Source organism: Trachypithecus francoisi, unplaced genomic scaffold (assembly GCF_009764315.1).
Source record: "Trachypithecus francoisi isolate TF-2019V2 unplaced genomic scaffold, Tfra_2.0 Lachesis_group11, whole genome shotgun sequence".
Lineage (NCBI taxonomy): Eukaryota > Metazoa > Chordata > Mammalia > Primates > Cercopithecidae > Trachypithecus > Trachypithecus francoisi.
This window is the reverse complement of record NW_022681456.1, coordinates 55,537,615-55,562,066: the sequence shown is the minus strand read 5'-3', so window position 1 is coordinate 55,562,066 and position 24,452 is coordinate 55,537,615. Positions and strand designations below refer to the sequence as shown.

At 36.4% G+C, this 24,452-nt stretch overlaps 1 protein-coding gene and 1 pseudogene across 9 annotated transcripts in view; one reads left to right on the top strand and one right to left on the bottom strand.

Annotated features, from left to right (window-relative positions):
• Positions 1-24,452, top strand: part of NAV3 (neuron navigator 3) — a 931,619-nt gene that overhangs the window by 825,798 nt on the left and 81,369 nt on the right. For 5 of the 9 annotated variants that reach the window (XM_033221189.1, XM_033221185.1, XM_033221184.1 and 2 more), the window contains 5 exons: positions 5,575-5,845; positions 6,793-7,501; positions 9,492-9,980; positions 14,689-14,730; positions 16,217-16,377. In XM_033221189.1, coding sequence (XP_033077080.1) covers positions 5,575-5,845; positions 6,793-7,501; positions 9,492-9,980; positions 14,689-14,730; positions 16,217-16,377 — 1,672 coding nt within the window. The remainder of the gene's footprint in view (positions 1-5,574; positions 5,846-6,792; positions 7,502-9,491; positions 9,981-14,688; positions 14,731-16,216; positions 16,378-24,452) is intronic. The other 4 variants (XM_033221188.1, XM_033221186.1, XM_033221190.1 and 1 more) reach the window with 3 other exon arrangements.
• LOC117090753 lies at positions 17,751-20,396 on the bottom strand (annotated as a pseudogene).

Below are 24,452 nucleotides of genomic sequence, written 5' to 3'. Positions count from 1 at the left end.
AGATTCACCAAAGTTGAAATGAAGGAAAAAATCTTAAGGGCAGCCAGAGAGAAAGGTCGGGTTACCACAAAGGGAAGCCCATCAGACTAACAGCAGATCTCTCGGCAGAAACTCTACAAGCCAGAAGAGAGTGGGGGCCAATATTCAACGTTCTTAAAGAAAAGAATTTTCAACCCAGAATTTCATATCCAGCCAAACTAAGTTTCATCAGTGAAGGAGAAATAAAATCCTTTACAGATAAGCAAATGCTTAGAGATTTTGTCACCACCAGGCCTGCCTTACAAGAGACCCTGAAGGAAGCCCTAAACATGGAAAGGAACAACCGGTACCAGCCATTGCAAAAACATGCCAAAATGTAAAGACCATCGAGGCTAGGAAGAAACTGCATCAACTAATGAGCAAAATAACCAGTTAATATCATAATGACAGGATCAAGTTCACACATAACAATATTAACCTTAAATGTAAATGGACTAAATGCTCCAATTAAAAGACACAGACTGGCAAACTGGATAAAGAGTCAAGACCCATCAGTCTGCTGTATTCAGGAGACCCATCTCACATGCAGAGACATACATAGGCTCAAAATAAAGGGATGGAGAAAGATCTACCAAGCAAATGGAGAACAAAAAAAAGCAGGGGTTGCAATCCTAGTCTCTGATAAAACAGACTTTAACCATCAAAGATCAAAAGAGACAAAGAAGGCCATTACATCATGGTAAAGGGATCAATTCAACAGGAAGAGCTAACTCTCCTAAATATATATGCACCCAATACAGGAGCACCCAGATTCATAAAGCAAGTCCTTAGAGACCTACAAAGAGACTTAGACTCCCATACAATAATAATGGGAGATTTCAACACTCCACTGTCAACATTAGACAGATCAACGAGACAGAAAGTTAACAAGGATATCCAGGAATTGAACTCATCTCTGCACCAAGCGGACCTAATAGACATCTATAGAACTCTCCACCCCAAATCAACAGAATATACATTCTTCTCAGCACCACATCACACTTATTCCAAAATTGACCACATAATTGGAAGTAAAGCACTCCTCAGCAAATGTACAAGAACAGAAATTATAACAAACTGTCTCTCAGACCACAGTGCAATCAAACTAGAACTCAGGACTAAGAAACTCAATCAAAACCGCTCATCTACATGGAAACTGAATAACCTGCTCCTGAATGACTACTGGGTACATAACGAAATGAAAGCAGAAATAAAGATGTTCTTTGAAACCAATGAGAACAAAGATACAACATACCAGAATCTCTGGGACACATTTAAAGCAGTGTGTAGAGGAAATTTATAGCACTAAATGCCCACAAGAGAAAGCAGGAAAGATCTAAAATTGACACTTAACATCACAATTAAAAGAACTAGAGAGGCAAGAGCAAACACATTCAAAAGCTAGCAGAAGGCAAGAAATAACTAAGATCAGAGCAGAACTGAAGGAGATAGAGTCACAAAAAACCCTCCAAAAAATCAATGAATCCAGGAGTTGGTTTTTTGAAAAGATCAACAAAATTGACAGACCGCTAGCAAGACTAATAAAGAAGAAAAGAGAGAGGAATCAAATAGACGCAATAAAAAATGATAAAGGGGATATCACCACCGACCCCACAGAAATACAAACAACCATCAGAGAATACTATAAATGCCTCTACGCAAATCGACTAGAAAATCTAGAAGAAATGGATAATTTCCTGGACACTTACACTCTCCCAAGACTGAACCAGGAAGAAGTTGAATCCCTGAATAGACCAATAACAGGCTCTGAAATTGAGGCAACAATTAATAGCCTACCCACGAAAAAAAGTCCAGGACCAGATGGATTCACAGCTGAATTCTACCAGAGGTACAAGGAGGAGCTGGTACCATTCCTTCTGAAACTATTCCAATCAATAGAAAAAGAGGGAATCCTCCCTAACTCATTTTATGAGGCCAACATCATCCTGATACCAAAGCCTGGCAGAGACACAACAAAAAAAGAGAATTTTAGACCAATATCCCTGATGAACATCGATGCAAAAATTCTCAATAAAATACTGGCAAACCGGATTCAGCAGCACATCAAAAAGCTTATCCACCATGATCAAGTGGGCTTCATCCCTGGCATGCAAGGCTGGTTCAACATTCGCAAATCAATAAATGTAATCCAGCATATAAACAGAACCAAAGACAAGAACCACATGATTATCTCAATAGTTGCAGAAAAGGCTTTTGACAAAATTCAACAACCCTTTATGCTAAAAACGCTCAATAAATTCGGTATTGATGGAACATACCTCAAAATAATAAGAGCTATTTACGACAAACCCACAGCTAATATCATACTGAATGGGCAAAAACTGGAAAAATTCCCTTTGAAAACTGGCACAAGACAGGGATGCCCTCTCTCACCACTCCTATTCAACATAGTGTTGGAAGTTCTGGCTAGGGCAATCAGGCAAGAGAAAGAAATCAAGGGTATCCAGTTAGGAAAAGAAGAAGTCAAATTGTCCCTGTTTGCAGATGACATGATTGTATATTTAGAAAAACCCATCGTCTCAGCCCAAAATCTCCTTAAGCTGATAAGCAACTTCAGCAAAGTCTCAGGATACAAAATTAATGTGCAAAAATCACAAGCATTCTTATACACCAGTAACAGACAAGCAGAGAGCCAAGTCAGGAATGAACTTCCATTCACAATTGCTTCAAAGAGAATAAAATACCTAGGAATCCAGCTTACAAGGGATGTAAAGGACCTCTTCAAGGAGAACTACAAACCACTGCTCAGTGAAATCAAAGAGGACACAAACAAATGGAAGAACATACCATGCTCATGGATAGGAAGAATCAATATCGTGAAAATGGCCATACTGCCCAAGGTTATTTATAGATTCAATGCCATCCCCATCAAGCTACCAATGAGTTTCTTCACAGAATTGGAAAAAACTGCTTTAAAGTTCATATGGAACCAAAAAAGAGCCCGCATTGCCAAGACAATCCTAGGTCAAAAGGACAAAGCTGGAGGCGTCACGCTACCTGACTTCAAACTATACTACAAGGCTACAGTAACCAAAACAGCATGGTACTGGTACCACAACAGAGAAATAGACCAGTGGAACAGAACAGAGTCCTCAGAAATAATACCACACATCTACAGCCATCTGATCTTTGACAAACCTGACAAAAACAAGAAATGGGGAAAGGATTCCCTATTTAATAAATGGTGCTGGGAAAATTGGCTAGCCACAAGTAGAAAGCTGAAACTGGATCCTTTCCTTACCCCTTATACGAAAATTAATTCAAGATGGATTAGAGACTTAAATGTTAGACCTAATACCATAAAAACCCTAGAAGAAAATCTAGGTAGTACCATTCAGGACATAGGCATGGGCAAGGACTTCATGTCTAAAACACCAAAAGCAACGGCAGCAAAAGCAAAAATTGACAAATGGGATCTCATTAAACTAAAGAGCTTTTGCACAGCAAAAGAAACTACCATCAGAGTGAACAGGCAACCTACAGAATGGGAGAAAATTTTTGCAACCTACTCATCTGACAAAGGGCTAATATCCAGAATCTACAAAGAACTCAAACAAATATACAAGAAAAAAACAAACAACCCCATCAAAAAGTGGGGAAAGGATATGAACAGACATTTCTCAAAAGAAGACATCCATACAGCCAACAGACACATGAAAAAATGCTCGTCATCACTCGCCATCCGAGAAATGCAAATCAAAACCACAATGAGATACCATCTCACACCAGTTAGAATGGCAATCATTAAGAAGTCAGGAAACAATAGATGTTGGAGAGGATGTGGAGAAATAGGAACACTTTTACACTGTTGGTGGGATTGTAAACTAGTTCAACCATTATGGAAAACAGTATGGCGATTCCTCAAGGATCTAGAACTAGATGTACCATATGACCCAGCCATCCCACTACTGGGTATATACCCAAAGGATTATAAATTACTCTACTACAAAGACACATGCACACGTATGTTTATTGCGGCACTATTCACAATAGCAAAGACTTGGAATCAACCCAAATGTCCATCTGTGACAGACTGGATTAAGAAAATGTGGCACATATACACCATGGAATACTATGCAGCCATCAAAAAGGATGAGTTTGCGTCCTTTGTAGGGACATGGATGCAGCTGGAAACCATCATTCTTAGCAAACTATCACAAGAAGAGAAACCAAACACCGCATGTTCTCACTCATAGGTGGGAACTGAACAATGAGATCACTTGGACTCGGGAAGGGGAACATCACACACTGGGGCCTATCATGGGGAGGGGGGAGGAGGGAGGGATTGCATGGGGAGTTATACATGATATAAACGTTATGCACATGTACCCTAGAACTTAAAGTATAATAAAAAATTAAAAAAAAAAAAAAATATATATATAATTCTATATTAATATAATATAGTAACATATCAATACTAATATAATATATATTCAATTGATTACAATCTAATTCAGAAAGATTTATGTTGCCATATCTCTCCTTATAATATTGTTATATTTGTTTTTCTTTTGTGAGACGGAGTCTCGCTCTGTCCCCCGGGCGGGAGTGCAGTGGCCGGATCTCAGCTCACTGCAAGCTCCGCCTCCTGGGTTTACGCCATTCTCCTACCTCAGCCTCCTGAGTAGCTGGGACTACAGGCGCCCGCCACCTCGCCCGGCTAGTTTTTTTTTTTTTTTTTGTATTTTTTAGTAGAGACGGGGTTTCACTGTGTTAGCCAGGATGGTCTCGATCTCCTGACCTCGTGATCCGCCCGTCTTGGCCTCCCAAAGTGCTGGGATTACAGGCTTGAGCCACCGCGTCCGGCCGATATATTTGTTTAAAAATCCAACAAGTAGGCCGGGCGTGGTGGCTCAAGCCTGTAATCCCAGCACTTTGGGAGGCTGAGACGGGTGGATCACGAGGTCAGAAGATCGAGACCATCCTGGCTAACACGGTGAAACCCCGTCTCTACTAAAAAATACAAAAAACTAGCCGGGCGAGGTGGCGGGCGCCTGTAGTCCCAGCTACTCAGGAGGCTGAGGCAGGAGAATGGCGTAGACCCGGGAGGCGGAGCTTGCAGTGAGCTGAGATCCGGCCACTGCACTCCAGCCTGGGCGACAGAGCGAGACTCCGTCTCAAAAAAAAAAAAAAAAAAAATCCAACAAGTATTTTCATAGTCTAATTTTAGATAGTTCTTGATTAATTTTGTATGATCACTGAAATACATCACTGGATCTCTTGTGAATGATAAATCAAAAATGGACATTACATCATTAAGTTCTAGCTCGTCTTACTACTTCTTACTACATTTGATATAGAAAATTTCTACCTTTCTGTAGCGTTTAATTGGTGTTTTCTGCACATATTTATTCTGACATTCTCTAATATCTGCAAGTGGAAATTATGTGGCTAAAATTAATAAAATTTAAGTGAAGATAGATCAAAATAGAATCTCTGGATTTTTCCAGTTATCTGAAAGTGCATTTCATTGCCTTAATTCATACTTTATAAATTTTTCTACATAAAGTTTTTCTGTAATATTTGTCTTTATAGCTGAAGACAGATTCGGAGAAACGCTCCACCGCAGACGAGACCTGGGATAGTCCTGAGGAACTGAAAAAACCAGAAGAAGATTTTGACAGCCATGGGGATGCTGGTGGCAAGTGGAAGACTGTGTCCTCTGGACTTCCTGAAGACCCCGAGAAGGCAGGGCAGAAAGCTTCCCTGTCTGTTTCACAGACAGGTTCCTGGAGAAGAGGCATGTCTGCCCAAGGAGGGGCACAATCTAGGCAGAAAGCTGGAACAAGTGCGCTCAAAACTCCTGGTAGGCTTGTCGTTTGGCAGCTGTTATGCAAAAGTGCTTTACTTTATTGTTTCCATTCAGTCTTTGTTTTCTCTAACAATAGCATTTCTAAAATATCAAATGCTTATCCATATTAAACATGGAGTCGAATAGTTAAATAGATTTTTTATCTACATTTCACAAACTCGTCATAGAAGCCCAAGTAGGGCCTGTATCTAGGCATTCTCTGGAGAGCCCCCTCACAAACTAGGGGTGCTGTATGCCTTACTTTTCCAGAGTTATTTCTGGTCATGGGAAAATAAGATTAGGTTGCTAAAGCAACAATGAAGTTCTGTCATTGTTGTTCTGAGACATTGACATCTTTGACATTAATCAAAGTTTGGAACTTTTACCCTAAGTATGCCACTGAATTTCACTGCAGACTCTGAGAGGAAAAAGCAATGACACTAATCAGTTGGAATGCTGGAGATTTGAAGCATTGTCTGTGTATTAGACTTCACGAAAGAAGAGAATAAAATAATTCTTCAAAATTGTACCATACTTTTTAAAAAAGACTCTCGCCCTGTTTTTAAAATAGTGCCTAATTAGAAATAGTGCCACCTGAAGCACTAATTAACAGGGTTCTCCAAATGTGATCATCTCACAGATATTCAGATGAATTCTTTTTCTAGTAATTAGCTTGATAGGATTAAGTGTTGTCCTTTTAAAGAGAGTTGCAAAATAAAAGACATTAACAAATAGCAAAACATATGTTTTCATTTTATCTCTTCTATCATAATGTTTCTTCTAACAGCCAAATTTTTGCAGCTATGCACTCAGTCCTCTCAATATGTTAGAGTATTGATCTAAGGCAATACATTTAGGAAGGGAAGTAATGTAAAGAAGCATTCACATTTTACACATTGTTTCATCAAGTGTGGTGATATCGAACTGTACAGGCACACATATTTGTATTTCTCATTAATTAGGGAAAACCGATGATGCCAAAGCGTCTGAGAAAGGAAAAGCTTCCCTAAAAGGATCATCTCTACAAAGGTCTCCTTCAGATGCAGGAAAAAGCAGTGGAGATGAAGGGAAAAAGCCCCCCTCAGGCATTGGAAGATCAACTGCCACCAGTTCCTTTGGCTTTAAGAAACCAAGTGGAGTAGGGTCATCTGCCATGATCACTAGCAGTGGAGCAACCATAACAAGTGGCTCTGCAACACTGGGTAAAATTCCAAAATCTGCTGCCATTGGCGGGAAGTCAAATGCAGGGAGAAAAACCAGTTTGGACGGTTCACAGAATCAGGATGATGTTGTGCTACATGTTAGCTCAAAGACCACCTTACAATATCGCAGCTTGCCCCGCCCTTCAAAGTCCAGCACCAGTGGCATTCCTGGCCGAGGTGGCCACAGATCCAGTACCAGCAGTATTGATTCCAACGTCAGCAGCAAGTCTGCTGGGGCCACCACCTCAAAACTGAGAGAACCAACTAAAATTGGGTCAGGGCGCTCAAGTCCTGTCACCGTCAACCAAACAGACAAGGAAAAGGAAAAAGTAGCAGTCTCAGATTCAGAAAGTGTTTCTTTGTCAGGTTCCCCCAAATCCAGCCCCACTTCTGCCAGCGCCTGTGGTGCACAAGGTCTCAGGCAGCCAGGATCCAAGTATCCAGATATTGCCTCACCCACATTTCGAAGGTAAGGATGTATAAAATGATGCTGGAAAAATATAAAGGATAAGTATGTGTTAGACAAATGTATTACATATAAATGTGTGTGTGTGTATATATATAAATATATATTCTAAATATGTATAAGGTACATATATATCTTAGAATTCTTTAAAGTACACAGTGAGTTCTATGAAGCTTATATAAACAGTTAACAAAAAAAATAGTTCTCATTGTGAGAAACAGTCAAACTTCAAAATTTCACTGTCATTATAATATTAGCAACACAAACAACATCTAAGAGACTTAAAAACTGATGGTAATATCTAAATGTAGTGATAAGGCAAAGTAGTAGCTTGTAAAATTTCTATAGATTTCCGTTCCTCCTTTTCACATTAAAAATTAAAACCAAATAGGTTTTTATGACTGTTGGCATTCATTTCCAGTGTCATTTTCTTGCTGGCTCTTAATGAGTTGGTGATCATAAATGTAGATGAAGTTGTTTTCCTTGTAACGGATTACATTGGACAGATTTATACAGTATCATAGCTTGACACATTAAAGACAATCAAGAGATGACAGAATTTGAAACTATTCCAATATTTGGTACAGTATCACAACTGAAGAGTGGGCTAAGCTTTCTAACTCTTCATCTGCTTTCTTTGACATGACTCTGGTAAGGATCATGACTTGGTTTCTGTTCCTGGATTGTTTTTGGTTTTAAATATGTGAAGTTCTGCTCTAAGATATCACTGTTTTTAAATACCCATGTGTTTTTAAGTGGTAGGAAAATAAATACAGTTAAAAATTGGGGGCAAATATCTAAACCTCTCTGGGTCTGTGTTCTCATCTGCAAAATGGTAGAGTGTGGTTTATAGTTAATTATGGGTTCAATATTTTTAATGTTTGTTTTTATTCTGTTGACTCAACCCAGAACTTTGATATCTTAGAAATGAAGGATTTTGAAACATTTATTTCTACGATAAAGCAATTTCAGATACCTAAAGGTTTTATTCATCAGTAGAAATATTAATGCTGCAGAACTGTCTTTTCAAAAAACGGATTCTCATTGGGAAGAATGAATTATGGCTTATAGGTAGACTAAATAGTTCTATTTCTTAAGTAAAAGCCAATAGTGCCCTCCTGTGGCCCATTACCTATGAAACAATTTCTCATATTCGTCATAAAATATTTCGCTGTAGGAAATATGGAATTCATTGCAACTTAATTAGTAATCATTATGCCATTACTTCATATCATTGTATTTCCATATTTACATGAATTTGATTCTACCATCTGCTTCATTTACAAAACTAAAATGTTTTCTAAACTGAACTCCAAAATCTATCAGCACCAGCTCTGTTTAAAATCACTATTTAAAAAAAATTGTATTTGAATAGCACTGGCAACTGACATAAAACCCTTTGGCCTCTGCTGGGGAAAATCCAGACAAACTGACTTGTTGCCGACAATGTCAATATTGTTTCCAACCACCTGCTCCCTGACAGTCACTCAGGCCACCAGGTACTCAACACAACTCCTAAACTTGCCTTAAGCATTCCTTCTAGATTTTGAATAAACTGTTTAAAAATGTAAAAATAAAAAAACAAAAGAACAACTCATTTAAGTGTCGTCTATCGAATGCGTAGAAGTTGTTTCATTATAATGGTTCTGTAAATAGGTAACAGCAAGTATGGTCAAACTACTGAATTTGAGTGAAAGTCTCATGATCACTTAAATTATGAAAACCAGGGGTTTTCATGTTTGACTTACTTTTGTTCTACCCACTTCCCCTCTTTCCCTAGTAGCAGCCCAGTACTGACCTACCCTTATATGAGAGATTTTCCGCACTTGATAAGGAAGTCCAAGCTTATAAAAGTTCATTAACATAGAGACAGGAAGTGCTTTGTAGTTCAGTACACCAAAGCACACTTGGCTCTGTGTACTGTAGCCCTAAATATTAAATGTGGATATTAGCTTCTTGGAACAACTGAAGTTGTTATTTGTTTTTCTTTTAGGTTGTTTGGTGCCAAGGCAGGTGGCAAATCTGCCTCTGTACCTAATACTGAGGGTGTGAAATCTTCCTCAGTAATGCCCAGCCCTAGTACCACATTAGCGCGGCAAGGCAGTCTGGAGTCACCATCGTCCGGTACGGGCAGCATGGGCAGTGCTGGTGGGCTAAGCGGCAGCAGCAGCCCTCTCTTCAATAAACCCTCAGACTTAACTACAGATGTTATAAGCTTAAGTCACTCGTTGGCCTCCAGCCCAGCATCGGTTCACTCTTTCACATCAGGTGGTCTCGTGTGGGCTGCCAATATGAGCAGTTCCTCTGCAGGCAGCAAGGACACTCCAAGCTACCAGTCCATGACTAGCCTCCACACGAGCTCTGAGTCCATTGACCTCCCCCTCAGCCATCATGGCTCCTTGTCTGGACTGACCACAGGCACTCACGAGGTCCAGAGCCTGCTCATGAGAACGGGTAGTGTGAGATCTACTCTCTCAGAAAGGTGAGCTTTCCTGGAGGCATTGATAACATCTTCCCCCTCTTCCCTGCACTATGCCTACCCCCAACCCCATTAAATTCCCTGATTTCACTGTGAGTGCCCCTGTGCAAAAGGATGTAAGACTGATGAAACTGGGCCTTTCATTTGCTCTTATTACCAAATTTACAGAGGAATAAAATCATTAAAGGTAGGGTGAGTGGATAATTTTGTTAATATGAATGCATACATTTATACCCAGTAGGCAATATGAATAAAATTCAAGGCATGTATTTAGATATTGAATGAGGTCTCCTGAAGACATTTTAATGATTTGGCTTAAGCTTCAGAACAACACTAGCTCCTTATGATGACTTAAGCATTTTCAAAGACCAAATTGAAATTATTCTACAGTTATGCGCAGAGCAATATGTTAAATTTGTTCCATTTGTACTTCTATAAAAAAAATAGCAGATGGGTTGCTGGGAAATCCTAGTTGACCTGGTTAAAAAAAAATCAATTGTCAGACATGAGTTATTAGAGAAAATTATAGTGCCAGTGCCATTTTTAATAGACCGCTTAAAAAGTAATCATATTACAAAGTGTTTCTCATTGGCCATATATATATATGTACACACTTAAAGTGGAGGATGTAACAAGGCATTTCTTACCTAATATGCTTATCATGAAGCATCCCTTTTGAGCAAATCACTCTAAATTTTTTCCTCAAAGTGATCCTTTCTTGGTTATACTGATAACTGACTCTTACCACCAGGAAGATGTCCTAAAACCACTTCTTTTTCCCTGATAAATGCAATGCTATTTGTTTCTTGACACAAGTAAAGCTTTAAAGATGGTCTTGGCCACATGTGGAAAGAAATACTGGTCACGGAAAATACCTGATATATCTTCCTCTTTTTTTTATTGTTTTATTTTTATTTTTATTTTTTAACTCTGATATTGATGTTGGCATTTGTTTTCTAGACCTTCAGCCTTACTCCCAGAACAATATTTTGAAACATCAATTAAAGCCCTTAACTAGACACTCTCTGCATTACACTAATTTCCCCTTAATCTAGGATGTCCCAATTTGAAATTCCCCATTTTCTCTTGACTTTGTAAAATACAAAACCCAGAGCAAAACGTTGCTTCTATCCCTCTTCCTACTTGCCTAACAATGAGACAGGGACAGCCATGCAAATGGGGCTTTCCAATGATAACATAATTTTAGCACTAACTAAAATATTGGTGCTTGCTATGGTGGGCTGCTGATTACAAAATACATTTTTCCTCATAAAGAAAAAAAACTGGGCCAAGACAAACAGCTGAGTGACAGCAACTAAAATGTAACCATTTCCCTATGGTTTTGCTGTTATATGCTGTTATAGACAGCATACGTAAAAACCAGTAAGGGTTCATTTTTCCACCTAAAAAGGTCGGGCTTCCTATAAAATCTTTGATTCTAGTTTCAGCATTTCTAAGGTAAATGGGCATCTTCACATGTCATTTATAAAGCTTCTAATGAATAAATTATGTTAAAATACATTAACAACCTATAGTTTTAATGAATGCATCCTAGATTATATGCTCATATGTAAGAATTCTAAATGTCAAGTTGATAACCAAACCAAGCATACTGCAAATAGGTTATCATTTATTGACCACAACTACCTTCCACAATACTGGTTATTTTTTAATTATAAAGATAATCTGCAACAAGTTGGCCATTTAGCCATCAACCTATTTCTTCAGCATTTAGACATTAATCCCAGATTCAGAAATACAGTCAAGTAACTATTTATAACCAAGTAACTCTCAAATCAAAACTAGATGATAAGATTGGTTAGTTACATAGCTATAACCAAAATGCAGTTTTAATGTTTTACTCTAATCTATATTTTAACTGAAGTCAATAAAATTTTCACTGTAGAAATACACTAGAAAATATATAATTTCTTATTCTTTTTAGGCAGATTTATTTATTGTACATGTTCAATCTTTGAAATAGGCCAATTTGATTTATGCTATGTTATGTTATGTTATTTATTTATTTTGAAATGGAGTCTTGCTCTGTCACCCAGGCTGAAGGGCAATGGTGCCATCTCGGCTCACTGCATTCTCTGCTTCCCGAGTTCAAGCAATTCTCATGCCTCAGTCACCTGAGTAGCTGGGATTATAGGAGCAGACCACCATGCTGGGCTAATTTTTGTATTTTTTGTAGAGATGAGGTTTCACCATGTTGGCCAGGCTGGTCTCAAACTCGTGACTTCAAGTGATCTACCCGACTTGGCCTCCCAAAGTGCTGGGATTACAGGTGTGAGCCACGGCACCCAGCCCTAAATAGGCCAATTTTTAAAATGGGAATATTCTAACATTAAAACAATCAAATAAACACTTTTTCTGAAATAAACTTTAATTTTGGATAAATATGTTTGGCCTTTGAGCCTTAATAAAATGCATTCATGAATGTTAAGCTGTAAAAAATGCATGTTAACTACATAGCTATAGTATATAATATTAATATTAATTAGTGCCTTACAGTAAATTACTAGATTAAAATAAATTTTGATATAAGACACTGGGCTTTTTGTTTTATTGACAACAGAACTGTAAGCAATAGCAAATTGCTCTAATCCTTTCAAGTATATTTAAGAAAGTTTATGACCTATTGAAGAGAAAAGTAGATCTTGGGGGTGATACTGGCTTCATTGTGATTAATTAATCAGTAGAATGTCAGAAGTGCTAAGAAAACCAAAGAGCTACCCCCAAGAGAAAATGTATTAATGTAAATATTTTAAGGCAAGTTAATTAGCGATCTATAATAAAGATGTATATAAGTTCATGATTTACCTGTTTGTCTAAAATTTTAGATGATTCCTTTGATACTCATATTTAAATCGGCAGCTTTTCCTATAGATTTTCATTTTTGTTTAAATTCTTCTTTGTTAAATTAAATAAAATAATAAAATACACTTTTTAACAGTTTTCTCTCTGCAGCTGCTCTAGGTCATTGGTGGCCTTTGAGCCATAACTGGTCTATATTTGTTTTGGGCTTTGTTTCGTGTGTCTGACTCAACTAAATTTTAAAAATAATTTGTAGTAACCAACTTTGCAAATTCCGGGTTTGTCTTTAAATGTCAGATCTGGCAACGCTGCCTTGACATTTCTGCCCAGAAACTATTGGCTCTAGGCAGACAGTGACTGTCTGCTTCAGACTGTTGACTAAAATCCCCACCACATTCATTTTCATGCCCTATCTGGCCCTTGCTGGCATATGAGTTTGCAACCTTTGGGGGTTTGCAGAAATTGTCTATGTTATAAAATCATTAATATATAGATTCAAACATACTTCTAAATAAAGATTTAAATTATTTTGGTAACTTTAAATGTATTTGTTCTATTTTTTTCATTAAATTGCTCTTCATCATATAAATATATAATTTTTACACAACTGGATGAGTTTGTCAGAAGAATACCAACTTTTAATATTCTTTGTGGCATTAAACTTTAACTTGTACACATGGAAAGAGGTAATCCTTAAAATGACTTATGACCACATAAATGTAGCACGTGTGGTTCATATTGGAGATTTCTCATATTTGTTCAATATGATTTCTTTTGTTTGTTTATCCACAGTACTAAGAAAACTTCTGTAGTCAACATGTATACTGTAACTGGTCTCTACATAATATTAACAATTACCTTACATGGACATTACCAGTAAAGTTGTATAAAGCCTTTGGATGCTTTTGTTTGCAGTGCTAATAATGGAGTACACATAGAAGAAAACATTTTAGCTTTGGTTTGAGTGATTAAATTTCAAGTCAGTCTTTTTACATTCATGTTATATCATCCCCATTATGCATACCCTGTGTATTTAATCTTGATCATTCAAGGTCCTAAAGGAAGAAAGCTATAATTCTGCATTTTAAATTAATTTTACACTTTGCTTATCTACATGCCAGAGATTATAAAAGAAATCCCTAGACTTGTCCCACTTAGTTGTTGATATCCTCTTCCTGTATTTTTAGAGAGGCCATTTCTCATTTTCTCTAGATGTACCTTTTCATTTCTTCTTGTTACCAATTGTGAATTCCTTAAAATAGAGATGATAAAATGTACAGCCTTTTAAATACCTAATTTATGATTTCTAAAAGATGGTATCGCTTAATTTCATTAAAATATTTAAATAAATGATACTAGAAACAACTAAGTTTTAAGCAAAGACTCATATATCTTTCTTCACATGTGTAAATGGGAAATAGACATGCCTTTTTATTAAAAATAATTTGAAGACAAAATATAAGTATTAAACGATGTTTTATACCATCTCTGTCCATTGGAAGTTGTCACTCTAACTTAGCCAGAGCAGATCTATCTCATTCTGCATGTGATATCATAGCAAAAATCTAGTCAGTTGCATAGGGAAGGAAAAACTAAGATAGTATTTAATCAATAGAATTCAGAGGAAAATTATGCTAACATGATTTAATCTATTTTCTAGTAATCCTGTCAGTAAACTATCATTGACTGGTACTGCCTTAGAAAGGAACTCAACATGTGTAATGGGAATAGACATCTTGTCACCTTTAGTTGGCCTTTTTCAATTAGTTAAGCATTATATGTGTGTTACCAAACAATTATTTTTTGTAGTTCAGAGAACCATTTTTGTTGGATGTGTAATTTGGAAGTTTTGTTTACATTATGTCCTTAGGGATTTTCTTTGTTTTAACAGCATGCAGCTTGACAGAAATACACTACCCAAAAAGGGACTAAGGTATATATTTCTCTCAGCACAATTGCTGCCTCTCTCTGTTGTTGTGTAAACTTTGTGTGCTGTCTCTCTTCCTCTTTGTTTGTTTGCAGTGTAGCACATGACACTGAGGATGAAATCACTTTTAATTTTGATGGTTTCTCTGGCCCAAACAGTTGTTGAGATAGCCCCTTAGGTAGAGATACTAGTAGAGGTTGAGACTGTCACTCAAATTAAATAAATTCCAATGTGAATATCACTATTTTGAAGAAATAATGCTAAAAAATAAAATAAAATAAAAAAACTTGTCCCAGGCATTGCTTTTTGGGGGCAGCAACTTTTGGTAGAATGCAGAACTCACTTCAACAAATTAAATTAAAATTAACTCTTCTAACTTTTGCCTATTGGAGGCATATGCTTGCAAATCTTCAAAACCCATAGAGTCTACAGATGTGGGCAGTTAATGTTTAAAGGTTGAAGGATGCTACAATCTGAATCAAAGAAAACATATTTTCATCATCACAGGACAAACACTGTAATTAAAGCATGATTTTTATAAAATCCGTTTGATAAAATCTCAAAATTGTTTTAATTTCTATTTTTCAGGGGTGCTGCTCTGAGATCAACTTAAATATGAATTAATCTAATATCATTTAATAATCTCAAAATAATTATTCCATCCATAATAAAAAGTAAAATAAAAATTTAACTTATGGTCATCTTTTACTGTGTACTTTTATCTGAGGAAGGGATATAGAATGAACTACTAATAGAGGTATAACACTGTATGCATATGAAAAGTTGGCTACTTTGGTGCTAAGAATTTACTTACAAAAGAAAATATACTTAGTTTGGTGAAACAGCGAATAATGGCAAAACTAAGTCTTCCTCCATTATTATTTTTTCTTTCCAATTATTCAGCAATAGCAAATAGCTGGCAATTATTCCATTTTAATATTTTGTTCCAGAAATTTATTATCCAGTAAAGCGAGCACATCTCCCTCCCTATTTTTGTAATCTAGGCATGATGTCAAGTGGCAGTTTAACAAAAGAACTGTTTTTCCTTAAACAACAACAACAAAAAAAAAAAGCTGACAATATGTATTCCATTTCCCTATACCTTCTGTGACCATCACTTCATTTCTCTTGGCCCTGGCCCACCACTGTCCTCCATTTGTAGTCCACGTTTTCACCCTCTTTACATCCTTTCTAGCCCTGTGCTTTTGAGTTCTCAATTAACTTGGCTGTCTGCTCATTGCTTATGATTTCCAACCGCATAGCTGATAGAAGCATAATTTTCTCCTCAAATCCCTTTATTTTATTTTTTTCCTATGTGATTCAAACAGATGGTGTAAGATCATCTGGAAGAACTGAGCAATTATAATTAGATTCAATCTGTTTGAAATTGTTGTTCATTCTGAATAGTAACCTCCTCTCAATTGTTCTCCTGTCTTGGCATTGCCTTGCCCTTGTAGATGTGCTTAAGTGTCATAGCTGTGCTGTTTTGCAGATATACCCCATCATCTCGGCAGGCCAACCAAGAAGAGGGCAAAGAGTGGTTGCGTTCTCATTCTACTGGAGGGCTTCAGGACACTGGCAACCAGTCACCTCTGGTTTCGCCTTCTGCCATGTCATCTTCTGCAGCTGGAAAATACCACTTTTCTAACTTGGGTAAAATATTCTAAAATATTGATTTTGTTTTCTTTCACCACCCACTCTCACGGAAACCCAGGAATCTCTCCCTTTATCCCTCCCTTTAAATGAAAACACAACACGTTTTCATTTAAAGGGAGGGATAAAGGCACTTTAACAGTACCTTTCATTTGTGTCATTGTTTACTCTTCACAGAATAATTTCCAAACATTATACTGTTTATTGCTCATGACAAATGCTTAACATAGGTTAATACTGTGGTTATTTTCTAGTCTAGGCTCAGGGCTCAGAAAGGTCACTTGACTTGAAAAAGTCTTACCATTACTAAGGATTTGAGGCAGTAATCAGTTCCAGAACATCTGACTTTATGCTCAGGGACCTTTCCATTCCATTTTAGAATCCTCTTAAAAAACAGGAAAGCATCTCCTTATTTATTTGCTTGAAATATTAAAACATCCTTAAAACAAAATTAGTAGTCTTTTGTAGAAAATAGAAACAATTAGGAAGAAAAAGATATGTAATTCCATGACTCCAAGCTAACTTCTTTTAACATTGTTAAAATTAAAACTCCTTAAAATGCATACAAGAATTTCTGTTAAGACAATACTCTGAACGTTTTCAGAGAGATACAATGAAAAACAAATTACCAACATAGTCATTGGGTTACTTTGTATTTAGCATCATTTATATACAGTATAAAATAATATGCATAAAATGTCATTAAAAACACTCTGAGTAACAAAATAATTAAAGAAAGCTCAATATGCCAGATACCATTTAATAGATTCAATGACTTTAAAAATCGGTTTATCTTCTGTAAAGTCACATACAAAGTGTTCTCATTATTTTCATGGTAAATATTTTTATCATTAGTTTATCAGAAAAACTTGTACATAAAGATGAGTTTTGATCTTTATAATTTACCTTTGTCAAACTATCCCAGAGTACATCAATTGCATCATGAAAGTACTACTTTGACATTATATAAAAAATTAGTAATAGAAAACACACAAGCCAAAACCTTATATTCTCTAACCTTCAAGTTTTGTTAGATTTTTGAAGACCTGAAAATGAACATAATTTCAAATAACAACTCAAACACCATACACATTTGTAATGAGGCACAACAGTCAGTTTTGAGCCTTGTATTTTCCAGGTTTCAGCTGAATAAACTTCACTGCTTTCTTAGCTTTTTGCCAGTCTTGTTTTGGGACTATTTTGCCTTACTGGGCCTAAACAGAGTATAATATTAAAATATGTTAGTAAGTCATACTGAGAATAAGATAAATGCAGGTTTCTAACTCCTTAGGGACACAAATGGGGACAACACATTCCATGAACACAGGTGAATGAATGCCCATAGTTTCTCTGAGTTGGGCAGTTTCATGCAATCATTTTTTTTTTTCTGAGGCCAAAGTCTCTGGTTTGATCTTCCTAGCAGCTTCCAGAACAGAAAGTGAGTTTACTTTGTCTCCATATTCTTTTTCTCCATGTTCGGGAATTCCCTGCTTTTCTGATCCCACCACAAAAACTCCCCTGAGGATGAAGCTTTGGGTTTCCAGGTTTCCAGGGAAGCCTCAGTTCTAGGCTGGAAGTAGTTGTACCATGTTCCCAGAGGGCTAAATCCCATAAGCATCATCTTTTCTGTCTTTGTAGACCATAGAACTTTTTATTGTCATCTAGGAGGATTTCTCTTTTGAAACAAGTTTGGAAAAACTTTATGTCAGTCCTGACCTGCTCATTAACAACTGCATAGAGGGGGACACCCAGCTCGTCCAACTTGGGTTGAGGAACGACAGGTCTGCAGCCCCCTCTTGCCAGAGAAAACAGCCTGGTACAACCACAATCACAATTCCATTCTTCCCCGCCATAGCTCCTTTGCTTTGAAAGTCATTGGTTACTTCTCCAGTGTTTTCAGGTCTATATTCTCCAGGTACTCCAGCACCTCTTTCCAAGGCTTGGACAAAAATACATCTGTGTTGGCCAGCAGCAGTGCCAAGGCAGCAGCCTCCAAGGGCTCCTGCACCCATGGACCACATCTCCACAGAGAGCACCTTGGGTCCTCAAGTGTCTCCTTCTTCTTCCCTTCTCCCAAGCCGAGGGTTCCAAGGGCCTCATTACTTTTTCTCTTTTCACTGGAAAAAAAATTCTAATCATGTACCTATAGAATATTCACATTTTTCAATTAGTTGGACTTTCCAGCTTTCAGCCAGGACAAGACTCAAGGCTTTGTCTTTTCTATTGCAACCCTTCCCACTGTATTGAGTAGGGCTTTTAGCAATTGAAAACAATTATTTTGGTCATGGTTTCATATAAGCTAATGATTTCATATCAAACACCAAGCTTTTGTTTCCTAACAATATAATAGTGATAAGAGTCTTTGCCTATAATGCCAAAGAATGTATAGATTTTATTTACTTTGAGTTGCAGCTGATTTTTTTAAAAAGTAAAAAGCCTAACACCTTAACTTCAAAAAATGAATTTAAAATGTTTGTGTAGGTCATAGGAATATGAGACAAAATAGTTTTATACAACATCTAAAACACACCCAAATCATCTAAAATGCTATAAGCTTGCTAAGTACTTCATGTCTCCTATCAATTCTTTTCATTCATTGACATTAATTTGGTTAGTTGACTCCTTATTCTATTTTTCCTCACCATTATTATTCTGATTAGATCCACCTTCATTATTCTTTAGGAGCAAAAAGACGCACCACTTACTATGTCTGACATTGGTGAAGTCATTTAAACTAATTTTGTTATCTCTTGAATGGATACATAATACGTAGGTCATATTGTAAAGAATGACGGATATAGTGTATATAAAGATGGAGACGTGTGTAAGACTTGATAGATTCTGCCAAATCATTATTTTATTGGAAAGCATGTTTCACACTATCATAGAGTAGCATTCATCAGATATGCCTGAGTTTTGTCTACATTTAATTGAGTAACAGTAACCACAGAATTTTGTGAAAGACATTCACAGATTGTATTTTTAAAAGACTAGCACAAAACTATGAGATTTTTATCGAAGTCTTATTTACCACAAATGTCAAATATTTGTGCAAAGATAAGTTTATTCTAAGATTTGCATACATTAAAGTTAACATGGCAACTGAAGCCAACATGTCCATGGTCACAATGTGTTAAAAAATGAGTGATTCTATAGCACACTTGGGAATGTATTTTATTACATAGTTTTCACAGTTAAAACACAATTAATAAATGAAATGTGAATTATACTTTTACTGATAACAAAGCTCTCTGTAGAGCTTTAATATTCTGATGAATTAGAAAACCACTGATCAAATACATCCCTTCTATTTCATTGCTATAGAAACCCAGTCTGAAAGGTCAAGTTTACCTTTCTAGGATGTGGGTTTGCCCCCTTAATCTAGTGTGGTTTATATCAGAGATATCTCAACTGTATCAGACAGGCCATGACTTAAGTGACACTGTCCTCTTGATTCTCTTCATACTTTTCCAACTACAATTCTTTCTCCTGGGGTTGCTTATCTTAACAAAGCTGTATCATTTGTTGTAGACACAAGGTCACTTTTGAGAGTGAATGGGACTATATTAATAATTGTTCCAGGTATTAGGTGCAAACCTTGGGCAATACAATTCATCCTCCCTCTCCTCCTTACATTTATGTGTTTACCAAGTTGTTTTTCCTTTAGACATTTTTTTATCCTAAATCCTTTTTCTATGTTCTCATTCACAACTTTACTTCTGATGCCTCAAATCAACATTTCACTTCCTGTCTGAGACCTTTTTCAGTTATAAAACTAAAATCCCATCAATGTGCTAGACCATATAGCCACCTCATATCAAAGTCTTTTCTTGAGTTCTTTTCTTCTATTTGTCTTATAATTTCACGTATCATCCTTCTCTCTACTCTAGTGCAAAATCTGTGTAATCAATAGTCTTACTTGAAACTGTGCTCTTCATGTTGTACATTTTCAGTAGACAGGATACTGTGATTTTATCTTCAGAATATCTCCTACATCTGTCTCTCATTTTCAGGGACATTGTCCTTGCTGAAGCTTTTTTAACTGTAGACAATTGCAGTAGATTTGAAATTGATCTTACTCTGTTGACTCCCTTATATCTCAACATTTTCACCCATTGGGAGGTATAAAAGAAGATATTCCTATCCGTGTCAACTCACTCTCATGTACCTCCCCAGATCTTAGAAGCACATATGGCTTCAAATGAGGCATTTTGAGACCTTTCTGCTGTATTGTTTCAGAGTGGAAAAAAGGGTTAATTTCAAAAATGTAATATTTAAAGAGTTTTCATTGTATTTACAGTTCACGTGAACCTCTTTATTGGGCAAGAAAATAAGTACTCTTAAAATGCAATCATAAATTAAAGTTACTTTATTATTAAATTATATATATATGTAATTACCTTGAATATGTCCTCTCGTTGTCTTTTACCATCACACTTTTTTCATTTGACCATTGTCTTTTCTGAATAATCAGTAAGATACAAGATTATTATTAATGTTCAAAAGTTGCAGTATTCATGTTTCCTTTATTCTTTCTACCAATTAAAATGTGTTAATATATAAAATTTTTAAAAATATTACTGTAAAAAATCACAACATATAGTAGAAAATTACGATCACTACAATATGTCATATTTAGTAGACTACTGTGAGCTACTGCCACAGTAAACTATCGTTTGTGTGTCATTCCCAGTGTGCTAGCCCTAGTACAAACCATTCCCATTCAAGAAAGAATAACAAAATATAACTTACATAAATCAAAAAGTCTTTGGATGAAACTTCATTTGGTCAAATAACCCAACCACTACCCTTCAGTTTTTTTATGAATAAAAAATGAAAGAGTAAAAAGGCCTCTAAGATCCATTCAAAGCCAGGAGACACACAAGAATTTCTAAATAGAAGAGAAACAGAAGAAGTCATAGTTCTTGTGAGCCATCTCATAACCTGGTGAGACTCATTATCATGCCCCCATGACTGATAACAATTTCTCAGATTCATTTTTCACCTTGACACAAGGGTTACATGCAGGGACATTAATGTCAACCTGTCACTTCTAATATCCATCTAATGTTCTCTAAATTAGATGGATCCTTTTGCATACAGTGATTGTTAAACACTTTTGCATACAAACAGTTTCTATGCTTTTGTACTCAAGCCTTCCTCTACCTTGAATCCTTTCCCATCTTCGTGCTCACCCTTCAACCTTCTCAGAATAAACTCCTGTCTTCTATTCTTTTGGAAGCATAGAATCTCACAGTCAGAAGAGACCACATTTGGTTCAACCCTTCATCTCTTATGTAAAATTTTATGACATCTCTAGCTTCTTCTTTAAACCCACCAATGACAGAAACTACTAAAATCTAGAAATAACACTTTTGGAATTCTTTCTTTAAGAGATCAAATAAAATTTTCCTGAATCTTCACCTATTGTTCCTAGTTATATATATCCAGATTCTACAAAATAAGTCAAAGTTAGATTGCATAAGACAGCTCTTCATGTCTAAAACAGTATAATAAACTCACTAGTTAATGTCTAGCTATAGATGCAAAGGTAGAGAGTGACTTGGGGTTATTTAAAAACCTAGTCCAGCCAGACACATTGGATCATGCCTGTAATACCAGCAGCACTCAGGACACTGGGGCAAGAGGATCCCTTGCCCAGGAGTTAGAGGCTACAGTGAGCTGTGATCGTGGCACTGCATACTTCAGCCTGGGAGACAGAGTGAGACCCTGTCTCAGAATAATAGTATTTAATAATATCATAAAAACCCAGTCCACATTTATATCGGATGCTGTTTTCCTCAAGTTACTACAAATAAATATATAATCTTAGTAAAAGATTAGTGGCTTGGCTATGCAAATGCAATTTAAGACAAAGTTGGTAGCCCTCTTTTTCCTGATACATTGCCACATCGATTTCTCTTCTATTTAGAAATTCTTGTGTGCCTCTTGGCTTCAAATGGATCTTACAGGCCTTTTATTCTTCCATTGTTTGTTCATAAAATAATTGAAGGGTAGTGATTGGGTTATTTGCTCAAAGCAGATGGAAAGGAAAACTACCACTAGAAGATCTTTACCAATTTGTGTTCCATTTGAAAAGTTCTCTTTGTCTGTGTTACATTTGTTTTCTATTTTTTTATTTTATTTTTTATTTTTTTATTTTTATTATACTTTAAGTTCTAGGGTACATGTGCATAACGTGCAGGTTTGTTACATATGTATACTTGTGCCATGTTGGTGTGCTGCACCCATCAACTCATCAGCACCCATCAATTCGTCTTGTTTTCTATTGTATAGTTTCTCTTGTTCTATTTTACATATCAACTTTTCTCCTTCTTCAGACATCCGCCCTACCGGCTACTCTTGAAATCAGAGACTGTGTCATATTTTTCCTTCTATTCAACTACGACATCTAAAACCAGATCTGTCATAGTTATGAACTTAACTGAACACTCTTAAGCAGTTGGGTGTAATTTCTGATGGAGAAGCTATCAAAAGTGTTCGTAAATGCAAACTATTCCCTTTAAAATCTATCCTAATCCTCATTAATGTTTCATCTTGATAGAGCAAAGTATTATGTATTGAAATTGTAGAAGTACACTTCACTTGGACATCTCTGCAATCATTTAGGTAAGAATTATACAAAGCCAAAAAGCAAATAAAATATCCTTCTAACCCTGTAGATACATATACTAAAATGATGCCCTTGCAAATTTGTTTAATACTTCATTAATTTAAACAATAGTACATTCATACTGTGAGCCAAGAATAGAGTGACTTACCCCAATCTTGCCACCTTAAACATAAACATTTTAAGTCTTGAATGTCCTACAGTGTACCTACTGGCTGTTGTCACTAATCAGACTGAAATGGTACTAATGGTCACTGCAGGCTGAAGGAATGTTCTTGAAAAATAGGCAGATCCTCTCCATCTCCCTTTTTCACTTTTTTCTTCTTTCCATCCTTTCTTCTTTTTTTTCCAATAGATTGTGCACTTTGCAGATTCATATTTTTTTCCTTTTCCATTACATTTTAAATATGTGATTCTTAGTCCTATGCTTCCTTTTACGCCAGTCAATAACTGGCTTTATCAGAGGGTTGTTCTGTGTGTTAATTCAGTTAATATCAGAATTATCAAGCACAGTGCCTTCCAAATATGAGATACTTATCTCCAGTAACCTCTGGGTATACTTTTCCTGTTTTACATTGTTTAGAGAGCCAGTACTTGTACGAAGAAGAAGTTTCGTGCCTGTGTCAAAGAAAAAAACTTAGTAAATTTTGAAGTGATGTCAGAACAACTCTAAGCCACAGACAGATTCCCTAAAGTTTTGGAAATACTCAGTAGTTCTCTTTATATCTTAAGAGGCTCCTGCCTTCTTTCTCATATACCAGTAACAAACTTGCTTTTCTTAAATATGAACGTTTAGAATGTCTTTCACAATTTTTCTGCTTTGCTTTTATTCCAAATTTCACAACGGTATTGTTTTCCAATGCAGTTATACATACAATCAACCAAATATTTTCTTAAATTGATGACTACCAGATGAGGACTATTTGGCAATAAGCAATAAGAAAATAAATTCTTGGCCAGCCTCGGTGGCTCATGCCTGTAATACCAGCACTTTGGGAGGCCGAGGTGGACGGATCATGAGGTCAGGAGATCGAGACCATCTTGGCTAACACGGTGAAACTCCATCTCTACTAGAGATACAAAAAATTAGCCGGACGTGGTGGCAGGCGCCTGTAGTGCCAGCTACTCGGGAGGCTGAGGCAGGAGAATGGCATGAACCCGGGAGGCAGAGCTTGCAGTGAGCAAGATTGTGCCACTGCACTCCAGCCTGGGCGGCAGAGCAAGACTCCATCTCAAAAAAAAAAAAAAAGAAAAGAAAAAAGAAAAGAAATTCTTATTAAAAATTACAGACTTAAGATCTTAAGATACTTCTTTGGAAATATAACTTGTTTGCGACTTTTGACCATCTCTTCGTGATATGCTCATCTTAAACAGAGTAGAAAATCATTTCATATAATTAACCTTATGGCATTGTGTTTAGTTATAAAAATGTTTATTACATGCT